The following is a 22,500-nucleotide window of genomic DNA, read 5'->3' on the forward strand; positions in this document are numbered from 1 at the left end:
ACCACTGCATTGGATTTCTCGTTGAAGCATGCCCTTATGGATGATCCCTTATCAGGGGTGCTGAAACATGCCCTCACCATCCTATGGATGATCCCCTATCCGGGGTGGTGATAGCTTAGGTGGTAGTGGAGCCTGTTTCAGGTTAGAGAAAGTTAGAGGTCAGAGCCCCGCTCTGTCTGACCCCCATCGATGTGTCCTTGAGTAAGATACGTAACCCCCAAATTGCTCTTGGTGGCAGGGTGACCCTGCGTGGCAGCCACTGCCACTGCCACTGCCACTGGTGTGTGAATGTGAGTGTGAATGGGTGAATGTGAGACATACAACGTAAAGTGCTTTGAGTAGTGCTGGACTGGGACTGCTTTTCTACAAAATCATGATCAGCTCAGTCCACTGTCTATATTTAATACTAGATAGACTAATGGGCCACCCGTTTTTAATTGAGGGCTGGTCTCTTCAAAAAAAAAAGAAACAATAAACAACAGCATCCGAGGACTGTCGGCCGACTGGGAAAATGCCCTGTATGCCAGATGACCAGCCCAGCCCTGGCTTTGTGTGCTCGAAGGACTAGAAAGGTGCTATGAAAATGCACTCCATTTACCATTTGTTTACGTGCTGTGAAAGTGTTAAGAGTGATTATGTGTTTCTGACGATTATTATGATGATCATGTTTTGAAGTGTGCCATGAGCTGTGACATACGGTTAACACCCAGCTTATCTCCATGGTAACCTCTCCTTTGGTTGGTGGTTTGTTTTGTCTGATTATGACAAATAGTCAACTCAAGTAAAGTCGCATTTATTTATATAACACATTTATCCCAACCGCACTGACCCAAAGACGTTTCCAGAAACATGGTTGACCTTGCTGTTAATTTCAGTTTTAATATTTGTGAAACTAATGTAGTATAGGAATCATGACAAGTAATGATGTAATACATTTGTGTGATTATAGAGAGCATAATTTTAAAAGTATCGAAATTATAATGGATGATATTATTAATGGAAAAGCAAACCGTGTCATTATGCGCAATGACTCAAGCTAGCCTTGGGCAGAGTCGCTAGGTCACCATCCTGCTAATCCCCAAATGGCAGACATTTGTGTATTACAATTACTGAAATATGGTTTTACCTATCTGGCTCTGTGTGAGGTAAAACTAATTTGAAAAATAATGAGTAGAGCCCAGGTGAAATAATTTTAGAATAAATATATGAGATACATCAACACAAGACATACGTATGCACGTGCGTCAAAGCATATACTATACTGTATATACAGGCGTCAGATGGTATGGACAGATGTCCAATTTTAAATTGTAACCACACACACACACACACACACACACACACACACACACACACACACACACACACACACACACACACACACACACACACACACACACACACACACACACACACACACACACAGGGACACACACAGGGACACACAGGGACACACACACACATACAGGGACACACACTGTGAAATTACCACAAACTATACAAGCCAGTTCCCAGATCATGACACCATGTCATCTTTAGTCACAAACAAGCGGAGGGGCTTTGCGGTAGCGGTGCCAGTGGCATACTGTCTTGATTGGGCATCTGACTGACTGCATCAGCATGGAGGTGCTCATTTGTGGATCTTGTAAGTGCACAGTCACACACACACACAGAAAACTTTGTGGCAAAGGTCTCTCTCCTTGTACCCCTGTCTGTGACCCCGGGTCAATGTGTTGGCCACTGTGTGGGTTTGATTGTGATTGTGTGTGTGTGTGTGTGTGTGTGTGTGTGTGTGTGTGTGTGTGTGTGTGTGTGTGTGTGTGTGTGTGTGTGTGTGTGTGTGTGTGTGTGTGTGCGTGTACGTGCGATGTGTTGGCCACCGTGTGGGTTTGAGTATGTGTGTGTGTGTGCGTACGTGTGTGCGGGCGGGCGTGCATGCGTGCGTGCATGCTTGCGTGCGTGACTGCAACATCCAGCAATTACCCAGCCATCTCGCCAGAGATACTTCGTGGTGGACAGAGACACAGACACAGCACAGCGGGTCACAGCACTTTCACGCCGCAATTAACTCACGGGAGGTGCCTTAAGCGCTGTGTTGTTGCTCATTACTCATAAATCACCACTGTCTAGAACAGATAGAGAAAAGGAGGAAAATGAAAGATGCATTATGACAGTTTACTTAATGGTGCACTGTGTAAGATCTTTAGTAGCTCTTTTCCAGAAGTCATCCTTCCCATTCACAGATGTTACCTTTTTCATGAATATTTACCACCATCATCAAATTCTAAGTGTTCATTATGAGTGTTCTAAGTGTCCATTAAAAATGGCTCTTTTCATAGATGAAAAGGGGGATCTTCTCCATGAATTTACAGAAATATAAATTTTTAGCTGCAAAACTTACTGTACTTTGGTTATACAGTAAATATTGGTTTGTTATTTAGTAAATTCATGAAAAGGTCAAATTTGGTAATAGGCAGCACAGTTTCAATATGCAGCATGGCCACATTCTACACAGTGTACCTTTAAGAAAGAGGTAGGTACCGTCCATACATAATCATTTTGTAAGTTTGGTATACAGAATATCTTTTCCCAATGGGTATGTGTTTGTTGGATCTTGTTGGATCTGTTTGTGCCTGAAATCTGTGTTTGTGTGTTATTGCAGTGAACAACGTTTTGGCTGTCTAGGTCTTTGTTGGGTCTTGTTGGTTGATGTTGTGTCTTACATGAATGTGTTTGTCTTTTTGTGTGCGAGTGTTGTTGTCCTTGTGCTTTTATCTCTACATTTGTACTTTTGCTTTTGTAAAGCACATTGAATTGCATTTGTGTATGAAATGCCAGCCAGGGGGCTATACTACAAAGCTGGTTCAGGATGAGTTAAGGTTAAGTTAAGAGGTAAATCATCTACTACAATACCTTTTCCTAAGAACATGAGGACTCCAGACTCTTCTATTAGATGATTTACCTCTTAACTTAACCAGAGAGAGTAGACAGAGAGAGGTTCCATTGGCCCATTGTTTCAGGGTTCTATTATTGCCATGGGGAGGGGGGGAATCCTCCTTTAGGCAGACCTAGGCAGACCTAAGGACTGTTCTATTCAATGCTAGGAGTATTATGACACACGCCTTTAGGCAGACTGGAACCTGGTCATGTTAGGTGCCCATAGCAACCTATTATGTTGGCATATCTCTATATACTTAAAGAATCTCTGACTTAACCTTAGCTTATCCTGAACCAGCTTTGTAGTATAGGCCTCAGATCTCTCAGAATTCAGATTTCGTGTCCCAAAGTTCCGTGTCCATTCCACGTAATTCCAAGACATCATGTTGGAAATGCGCCATACAAATAAAACTGCCTTGCCTTGCATGTAATTCTAAGACATCATGTTGGAAAAGCGCTATACAAATAAAACTGCCTTGCCTTGCATGTAATTCTAAGACATCATGTTGGAAAAGCGCTATACAAATTAAAACTGCCTTGCCTTGTCTTGCCTTGTTGTTGCAGTGGAGGGTCTGTGCGAGGGGGTGCCCGCTGGCCTGGTGGACGTGGGCATCTGGGTGGGCACCTGTGCCGACTACCCCAAGGGGGACGCCTCCACGGGCTGGAACTCCGTCTCCAGGGTGATCATCGAGGAGCTCCCCAAGTGATTACGGACGAGACCCGGGGACTATAGCTTAGTACTCGTGTAACCCCCATTTCCAGAGACGATAAAAAGTAAAAGTACAAGTAAATCCATGGTGTAATTACTACAACACCAGTACGTTATTTGTTACACCAGTCATTCCATTGGACCTACTGAGGTAGACTGTGAAAATGCTGTTACTGAAAAAGCCCAAATACATTTTTAAAAAATCTGCCACAGATTTGATCAAAACAGTTCAGAATCAGAAGATTGTAAGATGGGTACTGTACTCTACAGTAACTGTAGAACAGTTACTCTGTAAAGTCACCTGTGTTGGAAGGAAACGATTGCACATCTTATTTTTACTTGTGCTTTTACTTTTGACACCTCTTCCCATTTCTCTGAGGGAGATGACTGAGACATCTCACAAGATTACCCATAGTGATATGTCGAACGAATCGACCAAAAGAGAACTCCACGTACAGAAAAACCCAGAGGTTTCAAACCCAGGTCCAGAAAGTAAAAAATCTGCCATATCTCTGAGCCAACCCAGCTCTGAATCAGCTGATAGTAAGGAGTACACAAGTCAGGCCGATTAATCAGTAAAATCACCTGTGTTGGAAAAAGACAGTGGCAGGCTTTTTTTCATTTTACATCTGAACTGAGTTTTCCACATATTCATTATGCACAGCCCATTCTTCGATCTCTATCTGTTTGTGACTGTAAAGCAGGCACCATATTTGTCATCCTTGGTTGTCCATCTTTTGAATCCATCTCTCACTGGAGAAACAGGCCACTGTGCTCCAAACCAACCTGCAAGGTTATAGTCCATAGTGGCTGGTCACAATCGCCTTTCACCCTGTAACAAGGTCATGAACCACTGAAACATTTCTGGGGGGAAAATGTAAGTTAGAAAAAAAAGGCCAAGTGTTGCTTTAAAAACTGCTCAGACCAAGAGGAGAGAGCTTTTAGAACAACGGGTACCCTTTCAGCTGTATTATTCCTACTTTAGACAGTAGACGTGCCATTATCATCAGTCATGGAAATCAGTTCCACCATCTGCATTAGTGTACCTGTGTAATTATAGGCCTTACATCTAAGTAATTGAATCATGCAGCATTTTATAAATTATAAACCTTTTAACCAGATTATAAAATGACTCATAGGGTTGAGCAAGAACTTGACATACCTAAAAAAAAAAAACCCAGAGTGACATGGACCAATGCAGAATGTTTTCACCTTCTGTTTCCTGGCAACAAGGGAATAATAATAATCACTCCATTTCGTTTCGCTTCATCGCCGTCCTTCTCAGTGGACTGTGGGAAAAGGTGCGTCTCTGTGATGGCAGTCTTGTCCAATCACAAATGCCTGACCTGACCATAGCAGGCTATGTCAGAATTAGATTTCTAGATAGTATTTTTTATTGTTGTTCTTTTTTTAAAAAACAATGGCTAGTATGGCTAGTTTGTATTATTGTTTTGTTTTTTAAAAGGACAATTGTTGTGCTGCCAAAAGATGGCGCCAAAGCTGCCAATTCCTTTCTGCCAAAGGCTGAACTGTGTAGCATATGGGCTTTATTGTATACAGAGACAAGGGTACAATAGTGTCTGAAGGGGGGAAAGGGCCTTGAAAGCAGCAAATATGGATCTGTTTTAAACTTCATACTCAAGCGACCAGAGTGCTCAGTGATGGTGCATGGTTTAGACAAGTGGTTGTATTCTTTTTTTTCCCTTAACAAATCTCTTTCATGTTTGTAGGGCATCATTTTTGTACAAAGTAGCGATATATAGTGACCGTTGAGTAGGTAGGGGGCATGGGATGCTTTGAAAGAGCATTACTGTATTGGTTATTTGAAGTTGTCTGAGGTATAATAGATATGGGAAATGCAAACAGTGTCCTTGGTGCTTTTCTTAGCAGTTTGTTTGAAAGACATTTCTGTTTCTCTGCATCTTCACTGTACTAAGATGGACCATTGCCCTTGACAAGACTTAACATTACTCTGTAGCCATTGTCAGAATGTTATTGTTGTATTTTTGTGTTGCTCAGCTTTAGAAAATAAATCTCCTTTTTTTACACAGCCATGATTGTTTGTCTTGTTGTCTGTGTTGTTTGTCTTGTAAAACATTGGAACATAAAAAGGTGTCATCTTGAGGCAGATGAAGATGTTAAACATTTTGTCAGCTCGTAACATTTTATTAGTGCATCAATCTCATCCAAGGCCCCTGGCACCCCCCACCTTCCATTCCACTACCTGCAACCCCCGCACCCCCCCCCCCCCCCCCCCCCCCCCCCCACACACACACACACACCCAACCGAAAAAAAAACCCACATCCACACAACTATTAAAAGCAGGGCCAAGGGAGGCCCAAACACCCACCAAGAGGGAGGCAGAGCCAAGCTTAGTCTACCTTGTGAGTAATGGCGAGTGGGAATGTTTCGAGGAAAAGTGGGCCTATACTAGCCAGTGAGTGGGCATGCATGCTGCTGATGAAGTGCTTTAACAGCTGCTGGTGTATATAGACAGACGATGACAGGGAAGATGACAGGGAAGGGACAAAGGGGTCCTCCTGGGCCCAGAGACAGAAGTGGCCCCAAAATCGGGCTTTCATTGCATCGTAAGTATTGGTCAGAGGGTTGCAGGTTCAAATCCCACCATTACCTCTCCCTATACCTCAAGCAAGTCAACTAACTCAACATTGCTCCAGGGACTAGTATAACCAATACCTTGTATCTAAATAGCTGTACGTCACGTTGAATAAAAAGCGTCAGCTAAGTGTAATGTATTTTAAGTATTGGATTGTGGGCCCTTTCGTATTACTTTGTCCTGGGCCCGGTAATAGCTCTCAGCGGCCCTGAACACACGCACGTGGAAGAGAGACGCTACCTCTCAGACACATTAGTCAAGGCACGCACAGCCTCTCTTAAAGCACAAGCGCACCCAAATACATGGCATGTAATGAGAGTCAGGTGGAGGTCAGCATGATCATGTTCTATACAGGCCTGTCACAACCAGGTTAAGCAAACTAGGCAGTTCTCTAGGGGCCCCCAGATGAAAGTGCCCCCCCCCCCCCCAGTAATGACTGGGTAGGTACGGGCGGGAATGACAACTTATGCAGGCCTGTCACAACCAGGTAGGCAAACTAGGCTGTTCTCTAGGGCCCCCAGATGAAAGTGGGCCCCCGTAGTAATAACTGGGTAGGTACGGCACCTGTATTCAAACGGCAGCAATGACAACTTTCTGAGTGGCAGCACCACCCTAAATTCAATGAACGAAAAGTCCAATGATACTCTTAGTGAAATTGATCTCGAGGGGGGAGCCTCCCCAAATAACTTGAAAAGAGGAGACAGGGGGGGGGCAAGTCCATCTTTGCCCAGGGCCTCCAAATACCTTAAAACGACCCGGCTCATGTTCTGTTCTATGAGGACTGATAAGCCACTAAAGCCAAACAGTATAAGAATGTATTTGAGGAGGGGGGGGGGTTACCTGCACTCAGGCATTGGTACGTACTGTACATCATAGTAGAGCAGAGAACAGCAGAAGAAGCAAACATTTACTCAAGGGAACCTGAACTAAAACGCACAGAAGTTTTTTTTTTTTTTTCAAAACTGGGCCCTAAGAGTATCAAAAGAATTCAGTGTTAATACACAAGAAAGCATGGACTAAAAAGCACACATAGAGGGTTTTTATATACATCTTGGTATGAGTAACCAAAGCTGTTTTTTTCCCAGTTCCACTAACACTGACAAGATGCTGTGGAAGATCTGTCTTAGTGCAGAGGTGGCCCTGCCCTCCAGTGTTTGTGAGAAATTGGGCCCAGTGTTTGCACACAAGAAAGAATGTGTTTTTGCCAATGATACAGTAAGTTATGTAGACCTCCTTGGTTTTTGCACATTCTAACATTCTCTAGGGATCCAAATATTGTTCACATCAGGGCATGGATAATATAGTTCCTGCCCATTGGGTGAGGAGGGAATGAAAAAAATGTTAAAAATGACACTAAGGGCTGTTCCTTAAACACACCACATTACCTTGCTGAGCACATACTTTAAGCGTTGCTCTCTACAGACTTAAAACAATTTCAGAAACCAAAGTTCTTTAAAGTAGTGAACGGTCAAGACTCATCTGTTGAAAAAGTTCCGGGTTTAGTAGAGACTTCTAAGTTAAAAGGGAAAAGAAGTAGAATTTTCCTTTTTTAGTTAGAACGCATCATGTGAATACACCAGATATAATACACCAACAAAAAGCAAGAAAACAAGCAAAACAAAAAAAGCACCACATATCTGACAAACATAAGCATCTTTCAAACAATATTTATTATTGTGGAATAAAAAAAGTTTTTTTTTTAATACTACAGGGATATTCTCATATCCGGGCAACAACGTTACCATAAACATCTGTTTTTATTAGGACACAGCCAACGTGGCTTTCAACTTGGGAGCAAGTCTGTACACGCACATAAAGATCATCTCCACTCCTAGTAGGACAAGACTGCACCCTAGTGGTGACAGAGACAAAAAGCACTCCGACCTACACTGCTGTATGCTGATCCATTGAAAACAAACAAACAAAAAACATGTTGAACACAGTAATATTCACACTGAGTGTCAATGAAGAAATGCAGTAAGATGCTATCTTTTGCAATAAGATGCTATCCCTCTGTCAATAGTAGCTTTTAGAGAGTCACTTTCGCTCATAATAGGCAAGCACATTAAACATTTCATGTCGTTTTTATTCCTCCTGAGCAACTCTTTCTAAGACTCATCTTCTTTGGTTCCTCCATATACATTCATTTTAATTTTCAGTCTCTATTTCACTCTCACTCTCTCTCTCTCTCTCTCTGTCCTTCTTTCTTTTCCTTCCTTCTCCAGGTGACCATGACCTGTCTGTTGTGCCTTGTCCTTAAGTCCGACGTCGTCCAAGGGATGAGCTGATTGGGATCAGCTGTGTGACTCAGCAGTGGAAAGTTGCTGATGTCATTCATTCATTCATCTCTTCAGCGGAGCAATGACAAGATTGTAAATGAGTTCACACGCTATTCCAGAGAAGTCGAGGGGGTACACTGTCACCGAGACCCAGGGATAGAGGGCCCCCCCCCCCCAGAATTGAGTCCTCATTACATTTCATGCATTGAGAGGTTTGGCTGGGGGGGTGCCTTTCAGATGACTTTGTCCCGGGCCTGGCCAAAGATAAATGTCAGCGCCGGCCATGTGCTTTTCTATCCTCAAGAGTCAAGTGTTCGAAACACTTAGCAGTCTTAGCAGTTAGTACAAGGACGAGACATCCCCTTCCTCCATTCTTGCAATAGGAACAGTTCCTCAGAAGTCTTCCACCCAGACGGGAGTGGTCAGCAAGTTGCATGTTTTGAAGTACAAAAGAAAAGTACACACAATGACGATGAGCTGTTTCAACATAACCGAGTTGTGTTTAGAGCATGATTTGTTATAGATATTATTCAACCATGGCTATTTTGTCTCATCTGATCTGCACCTAGAATTTGCAATAGTTGAGGTTTTGTGTTTTTTTTTAAACAATGTGTCCATTTTGTGTTCAGAACATCATCAAAATTGGTTGCAAAATTGATAGGCATTTCAATCAAAAAACATTGGTGCACATAAGAACAGTTGCGATAGTTTTTAAAACACTAACAGCGTGTGTGTTAAGAACATAACTTGCACAAGAGGTGTTGCAATAGTGACACTTCTGCTAAAATCTGAGCCGCACCTCACATCTCTCTCCATTTCCCTTTCCTCGCTATTGCATAACCCCCTGCAACGGTTCAAGATGACAATAGCCGAAGCACACATGGAAAAAAAGTTACGCTGTTCGTTCTCTCTATCTCTCTCTATCTCTCTCTGTCTCTTTCTCACTCTCTCTGCTTCCTTCTTTCCATGCTTCTTTTTTTCCCAACCGCATCCTGACTGGTCCTAATCTAGTCTCATAATCAGTAACAGCTACGGTCCGAGTAAGAGGTTGGTTTTAAGAAGTTGTCCCTTGTGGCAGGGCCTGAGGTGGTGGTGGTGGTGGTGGTGGTGGTGGTGGTGGTGGTGGTGGTGGTGGTGATGATGGATCCTGTTGTCCTCGACCAAACCGCCAGTAGAACGTTCATAATACGTTCCCACACTTTTTATTTTTTTTCTCCTTCTGTCCAGTGAAATGTTTCTATAGCGTTCCCATAGAGGTTTTGTCTTGTGCATATACGTCTCCTCTGTGGGACGCTTGGACGATTTTACTGCTCCACTTTTCCACTTGGGGGTCGTTGTGATACTTCTTCTTATTGGTCCATTTCAGTGTTCCTGAGGTGTGTGTGTGTGCGCGTGCGCACGTGTGTGGGTGTGTGTGTGTGTGTGTGTGTATGTAGGCATTTGTCTATGAAAGCTTGCAAATGTGCGTGATTTTCAGTCATCATTGTAAGTATTTGTCTGAGCATGTAAATATGTGTGTATGTACTGTAGGGTCCTGCACATTTGCAAGAGTGGGTACACAAGTACATGTGCATGCACATGTGGCAGGTGTGTGTGTATGAACGTGCATGCATGTGTCTGTGTGCTTATGTGTACGTGCGTGTGTGTGCGTGTGTGCGTGTGTGTGTGTGTGTGCGTGCATGTGTGTGTGTGTGTCTGAGGTTTCAATGATACTCTCCCAGCAGCAAGCGGGAGACGTTCTCGTACACCAGGAAAGTGATGCAGCAGGCAGGAATGACGCGCACGAGGTTGGGCACCATTCCCTTGTAGAAACCCTCCACACCCTCATTACTGGAGGAAGAGACAGCAGAGACAGAGACAGAGACAGAGAGAGAGAGAGAGAGAGAGAGAGAGAGAGAGAGAGAGAGAGAGAGAGAGAGAGAGAGACATACACATTAATGAGCAAGAAACCCACTGGCTAGCTAGTGTATACTGCAGTATATCCATTTCAAATAGCTTTTAGCAGAGAGGTGACAATCCCGGTTGCAGAAAGCAAAAAAAAAACATTGAAGCTCTAATCCCCTCCCTGATCCGCCTGACTCCCATGTGCTCACAAATCATCCAACAAGTGGAGGAGCTAATTTGGGAAATCAAACGTGATCAGAGCTAACACAGACATGGTGTCTGCTCTCTTAACGCCAGGATTCCCTCCCGTCTATCTGTTCTGCGAGGAGCTAATTTGGGATATTAAACTTGATCATAGCTAACACAGAGCATGGTGTCTGCTTTCTTAACACCAGGATTCCCTCCCCTCTATCTGTTCTGCTAGTGAGTCAGTGAAAAGAGAGATAAGGCTGTATACCCAAATAACCAGTGGACCACTAGGACATGATGACTATGAACAACTATACACACTAAAAGATGAATAGTCACACAGCGCACATGCAATGTTTGATCTTTGCATTGCTGTGCATCATTACCATAGAATTAGCAGCTACCTACACACCTTTAAAGGAGCATCCCTGCTAAGTTCAACATTGTATTGCTCACATTAAAGAAGTTTGCAAAAAAACAAGCCCTATTCGGGACAGGATCACGGAGAGGGTTGAACAAAACAAGGTTAACGTCAGCAATACAACTGCATGTTGAAATTGGCAGGACTTCTACGTAAGTACGTAGATCCTATAACACAACATTATACATGCATTTTGCTTCCTTCTGCATAGCCTTATGAGTGCCTTCTTCAGGGCTTGAAACTCAAAATATGTTCCTGTTTAAGTGCAGAGCTTATACAACTATAAACATAAAAGATGAACAGCTGCATAGGACCACATTCCTCATTCCGCATGTCCAGCGTGCAGCTGCTCGTATTTTCCATGTGTAGTATACATGAACCAACTCAGCAACATGTTCTCCTTCATGTTATTTGACAAGTGAGGAACTGAACATTCAACAGAGTTTTTGGCAAAGAGCGTTATTGAGCGATGTTATTGGTGGGAATGTTTGGCTTAAGGATAGACCGATATATATATCGGTATCGATATCGGGCCGATATTTGCATTTTTCAAGTGTATCGGTATCGGCCGATACGCGTGTGGTTTTGGCCGATACACAGTATTTATTACAAGTTCTACCTCAATTCATTAATGTTAAAGGAATGTTTATTTTTAACTTGAGACCTGGAATATTTGTCATTTTTTAACCTTTCTTTTAACCCATACGGATCGGCCCCAAATATCCAAAGCATCGGCCATTAAAAAACCTGTATCGGTCGACCCCTAGTTTGGCTGTTACTGGCGGTACCGTACGTACCCCCAGGTTCTCCTGATCACGTCCACCAGGCCGCTGTAGTTGTTGTGCTGGTCCTGCAGCCGGGCGCGCACAACCTGATACGGGTAAGTTACCGCCACCGCAAATATCTTGGAGATGGCGGCCATGGCGATGTACTCCAGTGGAGACTAAGAGAAGGGAGGGAGGGAGCGAGGGAAATAGGGGGAGGGAGTGAAGGAGGGATGGGAGGGGGTAAAGAAGTACAGAGGGATGGAGGGAAGGGGAGGTTGGGAAGGAGAAGGAAGGGAGGACAGAGGGAGGGCGAGGGTGGGAAGTAGAGCAAGGAATGAAGGGTGAGAGAGAGGGAGGAATGAAGGGAGAGAAGGAAGGTGGGAGGGGATAGAGGTAGGGAAGAGAGGGAGGGAGGGTAGCAGAGAGGGAGGGAGAGAGGGAGAGAAGGAAGGTGGGAGGGGATAGGGGTAGGGAAGAGAGGGAGGGAGGGTAGCAGAGAGGGAGGGAGAGAGGGAGAGATGGGAAGGTGGGAGGGGATAGGGGTAGGGAAGAGAGGGAGGGAGGGAGGGTAGCAGAGAGAGGGAGGAATGAAGAGAGAGAAGGAAAGGTGGGAGGGGATAGGGGTAGGGAAGAGAGGGAGGGAGAGAGGGAGAGTAGCAGAGAGGGAAGTTGAGGAATGGTGGTAGAGAGGGGAGGGGGAGGAGGTAGAGAGAGGTACAGAGGGAGGAATAAACAGAGAGGGAGAAAATGGGGATGGGAAATAGGGGAGAAGAGGCAGAGCGATGAAGGGAGGGAGAGAACATGAAAGGTCACTTGTAGAGAGTTACTTGTGCACAATCCCTGGTGCTGAACAAAAAGATTACGTATTTTTTTGAAAAAAGGTTCGCACACTCCTTTGGATTTTTTTCTTCTTTAAGTTATTTTCTTCTTCTTTAAAAAACAACTTAAAGAAGAAAAAAATCCAAAGGAGTGTGCAAACCTTTTTTCAAAAAATAGAGAACATGAAAGGCACATCAATATGGGAAAAGTACAAAAACAACAAAAAAAGACCCAGCAGGAAAGCAGGGCGGGAGAAAGTAACCCACCCAGAAAAAGTGACTCACTTTATGTGTTTGTGGACGAAACATTTTCAAAGTTCCACACACACGCACGCACGCACGCACACGTGCACGCACGCACGCACGCTCGCACGCACGCACGCACGCACGCACGCACGCACGCACGCACGCACGCACGCACGCACGCACGCACGCACGCACGCACGCACGCACGCACGCACGCACGCACGCACACACACCACACACACACACACACACACACCACACGCATACATACAAACACACACACACACACACACACACACACACACACACACACACACACACACACACACACACACACACACACACACACACACACACACAAACACACACAAACACACACGTGCCTTTGATTAGGAGCAGGAACAAAAGACACTACTGTCACCTACCCCCATCGTCCTTCTTATAACGGCGTGATCCTGGCGTGACGCTTTGGCTGCAGTCTGTCTGCACCCCAGGCTTGCTGACAGCTTTGGCCAGGCTCAGGCCAGGACCCAAGTCAACTGAAAGCCCCCCCCCCCCACCCAATACTGTACATACAATGTAATGAGAACCCAATAGCTGGGCCCCCCTCTGCTGCCTGGGCCCGGGACAACTGACCCTTTTGTCACCCTCCCTGTCTGGCTTCAGTCTGTGCCACTTAGGATCCTAATCTCGAACATCATCAACGTAGTTAGCACAAATTGCAAGCCAGCAGCCGCACTTTTCCTTCTTTAGAAAGCCGCTTTTATAGCATCTTATCTAATCTACTTTCATTCTCTTTCAAAATGCCTTCACCCGAAAAGCACAATCTGCCGGTAATAATGGTGTCTTTGTCTGTAAAGCACTTTGGTCTAATGTAGTGTTTCAATGTCCTATATAAATAAACTGACTGATTGATGGTGTGAGCTTTGCCAGAGCATCAGGAATTCTTTTCTTCCAAAAAAAAGTCAAACCATATGTTAAACAGCTAGCAGACATTTACATACTCTGAAACATGGGGTGAATTCATGCTGAATCATGCTGAGAAAGCCAGAGCACTCTGTCTAACTATGCACCACCATAAACTTTCAAACTTAAAAAAAAGAAATACAGTAGGTCGCTCCCTCCAGAGCTAAAAGAAAATCTCCATTGGCCCCCCTCGCTAAATATCATAGTGTGCATTCCAATATGCTACCTTGCATCCTCCACTTGTGCTTGTGGCCCCACCCCGCCTCCTGGCCCCTCCTCCATGGAGAAAACAATAAAGTTTCCCTGCTGTCAGCCAAGCCAAAACAATTTTTGGGGGACTATTCTTCATTCACCATCCAGTTTGCAAATGAGAAAATGACTTTACAATTGAACTTTTGCAAGATATTGAAATATAATGCTGTTGTCAGCAATGTCATCATGACATATACTTCCTGGTACAAAGCCACAAGCACAAGTGGAGGACGCAAGGTCGCATATTGGAATGCACCCATACAGTCCTTTAGCTCCTTACCAGCAAGGCCTCGGACGGCATCTTCCTGGACTTGTTGTAGTCTCTCTTCAGGCTCTCATAGGTCATGAACTGCAGGGCAGAATGGGACGTGCCCACCAGGCCAGGCAGAAACCCCTGCAAGGAACGCAAAACACCAATCACAACAGTGTCCAGCTATTACAATACACTACTTAGTGCACTTTTGATTACATGAGGAAAAAAGTATTTAATGATCTGATCTGAACACACAAATTCAATTTCAAATAGAAGTTCATTGAAGTATAGCAGGAAAATACACAAAAACGAGAGGTAGGTACGGTAAGCAAAGGTAGGGCATGAAATACTGTACTTTTAGCATTACTGTCTGGAAGGTTGAGAGAAGTGAATTGATTTGGACAGAATAGAAAATGAATTGAATTGAATTGAATTGAATTGAAAGAAGAGAATTAGCTGCTGTGGGTGCTTATTGGAATAGATGTTTTTTTTTCTCTTTGCAATAATATAAAAAAGTCTGACTAAAAAAAAGTATTTGTATCTTTAATGGGAGCTTTAATCTTAGAGTAGTCAAAATGCAACGAGGCCCCCTGGTGGCAAAGCTTTACAGGCCTTTATGAAGCCAAGGGGATTTGGCACAAAAATATGAACCAATAAAATTGAGATATTATCATTATTATTATACATATAGAGAATTTGGATTGAGAAGCAGGAAAAAAAGCTCTACTCAAAAAAAGCTCTAACACTGCTAGTATATAGTACTCTCTACATAAAGCTGCACCCAAAACACGACTAAAGGCGCTTCAAAGATTAAGGATTAGTTTACGTTACAGCACAGTAGGATCCAAAATGTACCCTGTATAATCCCGGAATACCCTCGTGACGGTATATTTTCACGAGGGCGTCCAGCATTCCCTTGTACTGCTTCCTGGACGGGTCTGCATTGTACTGCAGCACCAGCCGGGTCTTTGTCACCCAGACGGGATTTGTCAGGCAAAGCGTCAGCATGCCTGAAAACGCAGGGGAACAGGGGGGTGGTGATGTGAAGGGAAGAGGGGAAGGTTTTTTTCCAACAGCAACAGCAGGGCACCTTCAAAAACCTTGAAAACCCAAAACCTTCAAACCTTCAAAAAAAAAAAGAAACACTTCAAGCTTAAAAACAAGAAGTAGCTGTTATCTTGCAAATGTAGTTGTACGTGTATAGCACGGCAGAACAACCCAGGGGAGGGGTGAGGGGTGGGGGGAGAGGAGCAGTTAGTGCTAAGGCTCATGTCTCTCATCAAGCTCGCACAGGAAAGAAAAATGATTGAAGAAAAATGATTGATGCTTCTGGTAGTGGCTTCTTTCAGGATGCTTTCAGGAACTCTCTATGTTTGGTGTACAGCGGTATGCGAGTGGGACTAGGGCCCGACCGATATGTTTTCAGGGCCGATTACGATACCGATATTTATGGAAATGGGAGGGCGATAACCGATATGTGCAACCGATATATAGAAATATTGTTCATAATAAAATGTAATGAAATATATATAAATTATTATATATATTTATATTTATATTTATTTATTTATTTATATTTATATATATATATATTATATTATTATTATATATAAATTATTATTATATATACATATTAAGTTATAATAATGAACTCTCATGGACTCAAAGTGGGGAGAGCAGAATAGAAGATGCATTCAGAACGAAACGGCTGCAGTTATACAAAGTTATACAAGTTATACAAACTTATCAGTGGAAATTCATTGAAAGTATGGCCAATACCGATATCCTAAAAATGCTAAATATCGGCCCAATATATCGCTGGGGCCGATATATCGGTCGGGCCTTAGTTGGGACCCCATGTGGAGTCGTCTGGGATTAAAATGGCGTCGCCAGAAATTTCTAAATGTGAAAAAAGTAGCAATAAATATTATAATATAATATAAATATAATATAGCAGCCTAATATAATAAGGTCTAATGTAATATAACATAATTTACAATATTCATAATGAAACACAGCATACAGTCTTACACTTTCAGAAATATCTGCAGGATTAATAGCCTAAAAGTTAGCTTTTTTTTTGGTAGTGAAAAAATGTGTATGGGCTCCCCAGAAATTCGAGACGTTAAAATGAGGTCCCAGAAATTTGAGAAGTGAAAATGGGATCCCGGGCCAAAAAAAGGTTTGAACCACTGATGTAAGGAGAGGTCCTACAAGCCTCCTCTTTACCTCGCCTACGCCTAGCATGTCATACATTGCTGTTTTTGTTTATTGTTGCCATATTCGCTATTGTTGCAGTGAGCATTCAATGCAGAACACAAACATTTGGATATTAAAGTGCAACAAAAATTCCACGATATGGGTTTCTATATCCACTATAATTGCTTTTTTTTTCACGACTAGGGCAATAGAATGTCAACTGAAAAGTTGTGATTTGATTGACAGGACTGGGCATTCCACATACCAACACACAAAGTAATCGTGGGATGCAAAAAATATATAATGCAGAGTTTATAAAAATACATAATAAATGCAGTAATACTAATAAACAGCAATTAGGTGGTTATGGTTGTGATCATGATCAATAAACGGTTATGGTTGCCGGTTCTAGTCATATGTTGACTAACTGCCCAGTCGGTGCATCAGTGATCATTGTTGAGCATCAATTAACAGATATGACTGTCAATTTGATTCATTTTAATGTTGAATTCCCTACAATGGAGCGACGTGGTCAGTGACCTCTACCGCAGTATAGTTAAATAACATGAGTCAGAATATTCTCAATTTTAAAAAGTATTTTACTCTTTTCCCTAATCAACAGATTTATTATTGTTTTTAATCAGACCATTAACGCACATTGAGCTGCACGTCTGGTGTGAATTGTGCTTTACAAACACAGTTATTATTATTATTATTATTATTATTATTATTATTATTATTGTTGTTGTTGTTTTTATTGGTATTATTATTATGATTATTATGATTATTATTGTTGTTATTATTATTCTGGATTTTCCCTGCAGTAGCAGTTACAATTGTCAATTCATCTTTCCAAATTGGCATGCCCATTGAGCGAACCCCACTGCTCCCTATCCTGCAGTATATGCGCTCTCTCCTAAACTCTTGCTCCTCTCCTCTCCACTGCTTGCACCAAACGTGCCTGCCCAAACAGCTGTGGCCGTGGTGGTGCTGAGTAACCTCAAAGTCCCCGGAGATCCCGTAGCGGATGGTTTATTGCCCAATCAGCAGGCTGCTTTCCCGCACTGGGATGGGTCAAGTACACCCGACAACAACCTCGTCCAAATCTTACCACAGCTATCAGCTTACACAAACACACACACGCTGTACCCTCCCATTCGCAAGAACACATGCATTGCACACACACACACAGCGCACACATACTGTACAGTATGCACATGTAATCGCACACTCTCCCGGACACACAACCACCACGTACTGTCCTTGTACTCACTTACATACACACACACAGATGCACACACGCACGCACGCACGCACACACACACGCACACTGTTGAGCGCGATCGGGGGAGGGGGGGAGGGGTGGCCTTGCTAATATTGGGGTCGCTTAGAGAGCCACTGACCTGCTTCTGCTGCGGACATGAGGTGTTCCAGAGCGGTCAGCTCGGTCTGTCGACCCTCCCGCGTGTACTCCTTAATGGCATTGTAACTGCAGAAGAACAACACAGAACAGTATATTACATTTGATTGCATTATTATTAAATGTAGGAATGCATTCCTGTGTGTACTCCTTTATGGCATTGTAACTGCAGAACAACAACATAGAACAGTATATTAACATCTGATTGCATTATCCTCAATTACATGTATTAAATGTAGGAATGTTTTCATGTGTTTAATCTTTAATGGCATTGTAACTGCAGAACAACACATTATATGATATTGCATTACACCACATTGTCTTGAATATCCTATTCTATTCTATTACTCCTTGATGGCATTGTAACTGCAGGACAACACAACACATTACATTATATTGCATGACATTTACATGTAGCATACACTTTTATCTGGAAGAAGACTGCAGTGTACATGTGCGGATGTATAGAGTACTTCTTAATAGCATTGGAACTGCGTCATTGACATTTACTAGAGCCAGACGTCAAGGGTTGCGCAACCACAACTAAATCCCACTATTGTGGGATGTTGGTAACTGAATTCATTCATTGTACAACATGTTGCATTTGATGAAAGTGAACGTTTTCCAGTAAAGTCCTGCAAAATAATAATAATTTCACTGCAGCATTAGCTTTGGCTGCAGCACCTGACTTCTGCTACTGAAAACATCAGTGATCAAACTGCTGAACAAAACACACTACATTATCTAACGTTACATTACGTTACACTACATTACATTGTGCAGATGCATTTATCGAAATCGACTTATATAGAGGCCATAGACAACCATACAGTAAGTTTGAGGATGTTATAGAGCGCAGCAATATACAAGCAATTAAGGGTTACAGCAATCTAAAACACACACAGACATGCGGAGACATGCACATGCACGCATGCGCGCGCACGCACACGCACACACACGCACACACGCACACACACACAGACACACACAGACACACACACACACACACAGAATCTTGGATTACTTGCAGCAATGGGTTGCTTAATACTTTTGGCTTATTTGTGCAACGCATCTATTCTGCAACACCCCTTCTTGAAATATGTGGACCTGCCGTACCAGTGCAGATCTCTTTTTGTCAGCACACTTTTTTGGGTCTTTAGTTTACGGATGTGTGGCACCGTTTCACCTGTTTGTTAACTTGTCCATTTTGTTCATGCACACCGGACACCACATTCACTCACACACACACACACACACACACACACACACACACACACACACACACACACACACACACACACACACACACACACACACACACACACACACACACACACACACACACACACACACACACACACACACACACACACACAAGGTCATATGCAGTGCACGCACGCATGCACACGCACACACACACACAAGACCAAGGCTTTCTGTAGTCAAGAGGTCTTCATTTAAAATTTAAACGGCTTGTATGACTGACCCAGGCTGCAGCAGCAAGCAACTGCTATCTTAACTGCAATATGGCAGCTAGCAGCTAGCAGCATAAGTCTTATAATCCATTTAAACAAAAACATTTAACAAATCAAATGGGGTTTCATAATTTACACACGCGCGTCACGTGAGAGGCTGTTATGTAATGCCAACTTTGCGAGACATGTGTGTACTGGCACACTGGCAACTGTTTCACGTTCCTCTTGCCCTGTTGTTTTTAGCTCGGTAACTGGCTTGGATGGGTGTGTCTGGCTGAATAGAAGCTATGAGAGGCAGGAAGCTGCTTGCCTGGGCTTTTGTCTGTGTGTGTGTGTGTGTGAGTGAGAGAGAGAGAGAGAGAGAGAGAGAGAGAGAGAGAGAGAGAGAGAGAGAGAGAGAGAGAGAGAGAGAGAGAGAGAGAGAGAGAGAGAGAGAGATAGTATTCCTCTGGTGAGGAGAGATTGATTGTGTGTGTGTGTGTGTGTGTGTGTGTGTGTGTGTGTCTGTGTGTCTGTGTGTCTGTGTGTCTGTGTGTCTGTGTATGTGTGTCTGTGTATGTGTGTGTGTGCATAGCTGATTGCCCAACTCTGCTGTTGCTTACTCATGCCCCAGTGCTGTGCTGTGCTGCAGCCTACCCTACCCTATCAGTATGTGGGTCAAGTCCCTTTTCTGACACACGAAAACACGGAGGTAGGACAAAAGAAAACCTGTGGACTCACCTGCCTAAACCAGCACACAGACTCACATGCCTGTGCAAACACACACAAACACACACACGCTCACACGCACACACGCACAAGAACACCACGCCCACACGCCCACACACACACGCCCACCCGCCCACGAGCCACACTCGTGCACAAAGAGGCACACACAAACACGGACACAGACACAGACATGCACAAAGGCGCACACACACCAGAACAGACACACATAAAAGTGCATAAAAATACCCACAAAGCTAAAGGGATATTCACATACTGGCAAAGACACATTAAATTCCATTGCATTGATCAGACACTCATGTCCAAAGTGACACGCACACGCTGACACGCACACGCACACGCACACGCACACAAAAAAACGAAACTCACAATAGGAAGTAGAGTCCCCAGGAGGCCCCGGCTCCCCAGATGTTGGGGGTCACCCCTTGGTAGAGGCCGCGGATCCCCTCCAGTTGCCAGATGCTCCTCATGCACTGCACCATGCCGTCGTACTGCGGCCGCATCTGCAGGCCGTCACTCACTGCACGAGAGCAGTAAGTGGCAGGAAACAACATGAGGGGGTGGTCTAAGTGGTATGAACGTTTACAGCACATAGCGACTATTAAAAACAATGATAAACTGTTTCTACGACAGGGGTGTGGAACCTATGCCTCGTGGGCCGTTTGTGGCCCTTCAGCCCGTTTTATTCGGCCCCTGATACAATTTTTATATTATGCAGCTTCACATGAAATATGACATATTTTGCAAAGGAATCTTGGAGAATATTTTTGCAATACATACAAGTTATATTCAGGGGATCTGATTTAAAAGGTTTCTACCTTCAATATAGTGTAGGCCTAAAGTGCAGGGGGAAATCCTGGTTTGTGTTCATAGTACGGCCCTGAATTTGAAGGTTCCCCATCCCTGCTCTACGATAAACTGCATGCTCTACTGCGCATAAGTGAGTGTGATAACGTGACTGCGGCCGCATCTCCAAGCTGTTACTCACAATATGCACAGAATGAGGGCTGGTGGCAGCAGAAGTGAAGGCTATTGGGAGTAATCTCTGCCATGCGGGCAGTCATTGTTGCTGAAACAAACTGACGCGTTCCACTTACATTTCCCTTCTCCACTACACTTAAATTTTGACTACGTCACATCTCTGAAAATCCCTGCGATCCTGATTGGTCCTACTGCATTTTGGGTTCGGGAGCAGGGCGAGTCTGAAGATTCTCCAGACCCTCGTGTGAGCTCATGGAGCTGAACAGAAGTATGCCAAGGGTCTGGCGAGAGTCAGGCTGCAGAAGTGTAGTAATCTGCTATGTGATATGAAGGTAACCTGCCCACCATATATACACACCACAAAAACCCTGCAAACAAACAGAAACCAATGTCAAGGTGCATACACTGCTCTGCACTGGTGACTGTGATAATACAGTATAACGTTACAGTAGGCCTACAAGCCATAGACCCACTACAAAAACAGTGGTAACCAATAGCCTACTCTCCTGTGCATTTAGTGAGTGTGATAGTGTAGGCTACTGTTTAAGTGACTGAGGACATACCTGCATGCTGTCACTCACTACAAAAGCAAGAGCAGCACAATATGAGGAAGTAGTCTGTGCATACCAAGGTTTACACTATACTGACAATAAAAACAATGATAACCAATCATTGGGGAGTGGAGGCAAGAGTATGATATAGGCCTATGTATACACAGGCCAAACATTGACAACCAACTTCAGTCTCTCAAGAGAGACGTACAAAAGAGCACAACATTTGGTGGCCTATGTGTTATGTTAAAGGTACACACCATACACCCATTTAATAAATAGAGATAAAATAATAACCAGTACCCACTACAAAAAGGAGACCACCGCACTGAGTGGTGGTGGTGGTGGTGGGGAGGGCAGGGGTGGGGGAAAATGGGGGTACAGAGGGAGGGGCACAGACTAGAGGGAGAGGCACAGAGTCAGAGTTGTTCCCGAGTCACGCTAAAACTGCTGTCTGAAAGCGCATGGCAATTCATTAGCTCTGTTTTGGTTACAGGCCACTGAGGCATGCATGCATGCGGGCTGACGTTACTTGGCATATACGTAGCCTATATATTGAGCTGTTTTTTTCCACTGTCAGTGCAAGATGTCAAATGTAGGTCACCCCGAATCCAAGCGGCTAAGCCGCTGTCCCAACAACCACCCTTCCACTTATATCACAAACCAACACCGCTTTGACGCACCAAATGCCATTGTACGACGCGTTTACCTGCGAATCGTATTTTCACCAGGTCCAAGGGATGGAGCACCATTGTGGAGATGACTCCGCCGCTTAGTCCGGCTGCCAAATTCTCATATTTGATGTGGCT

At 43.8% G+C, this 22,500-nt stretch overlaps 2 protein-coding genes across 2 annotated transcripts in view; one reads left to right on the forward strand and one right to left on the reverse strand.

Moving 5' to 3' along the window:
• cthrc1a (collagen triple helix repeat containing 1a) overlaps nucleotides 1-5,693 on the forward strand; it is a 22,071-nt gene extending 16,378 nt beyond the window's left edge. The window contains exon 4 of the mRNA XM_063185937.1: nucleotides 3,502-5,693. Within this exon, the coding sequence (XP_063042007.1) occupies nucleotides 3,502-3,644 (143 nt within the window). The 3' untranslated portion in view covers nucleotides 3,645-5,693. The remainder of the gene's footprint in view (nucleotides 1-3,501) is intronic.
• Nucleotides 5,694-7,915: 2,222 nt separating this feature from the next.
• slc25a32a (solute carrier family 25 member 32a) overlaps nucleotides 7,916-22,500 on the reverse strand; it is a 14,997-nt gene continuing 412 nt past the window's right edge. The window contains exons 1-7 of the mRNA XM_063185935.1: nucleotides 22,401-22,500; nucleotides 20,529-20,679; nucleotides 17,942-18,027; nucleotides 15,195-15,349; nucleotides 14,367-14,480; nucleotides 11,835-11,980; nucleotides 7,916-10,373 (exon numbers count right to left, since the gene is read on the reverse strand). The exon at nucleotides 22,401-22,500 is cut by the window's right edge and continues 412 nt beyond it. Of these exons, the coding sequence (XP_063042005.1) occupies nucleotides 10,247-10,373; nucleotides 11,835-11,980; nucleotides 14,367-14,480; nucleotides 15,195-15,349; nucleotides 17,942-18,027; nucleotides 20,529-20,679; nucleotides 22,401-22,500 (879 nt within the window). The 3' untranslated portion in view covers nucleotides 7,916-10,246. The remainder of the gene's footprint in view (nucleotides 10,374-11,834; nucleotides 11,981-14,366; nucleotides 14,481-15,194; nucleotides 15,350-17,941; nucleotides 18,028-20,528; nucleotides 20,680-22,400) is intronic.

This window comes from Engraulis encrasicolus, chromosome 20, assembly GCF_034702125.1.
Source record: "Engraulis encrasicolus isolate BLACKSEA-1 chromosome 20, IST_EnEncr_1.0, whole genome shotgun sequence".
NCBI lineage: Eukaryota > Metazoa > Chordata > Actinopteri > Clupeiformes > Engraulidae > Engraulis > Engraulis encrasicolus.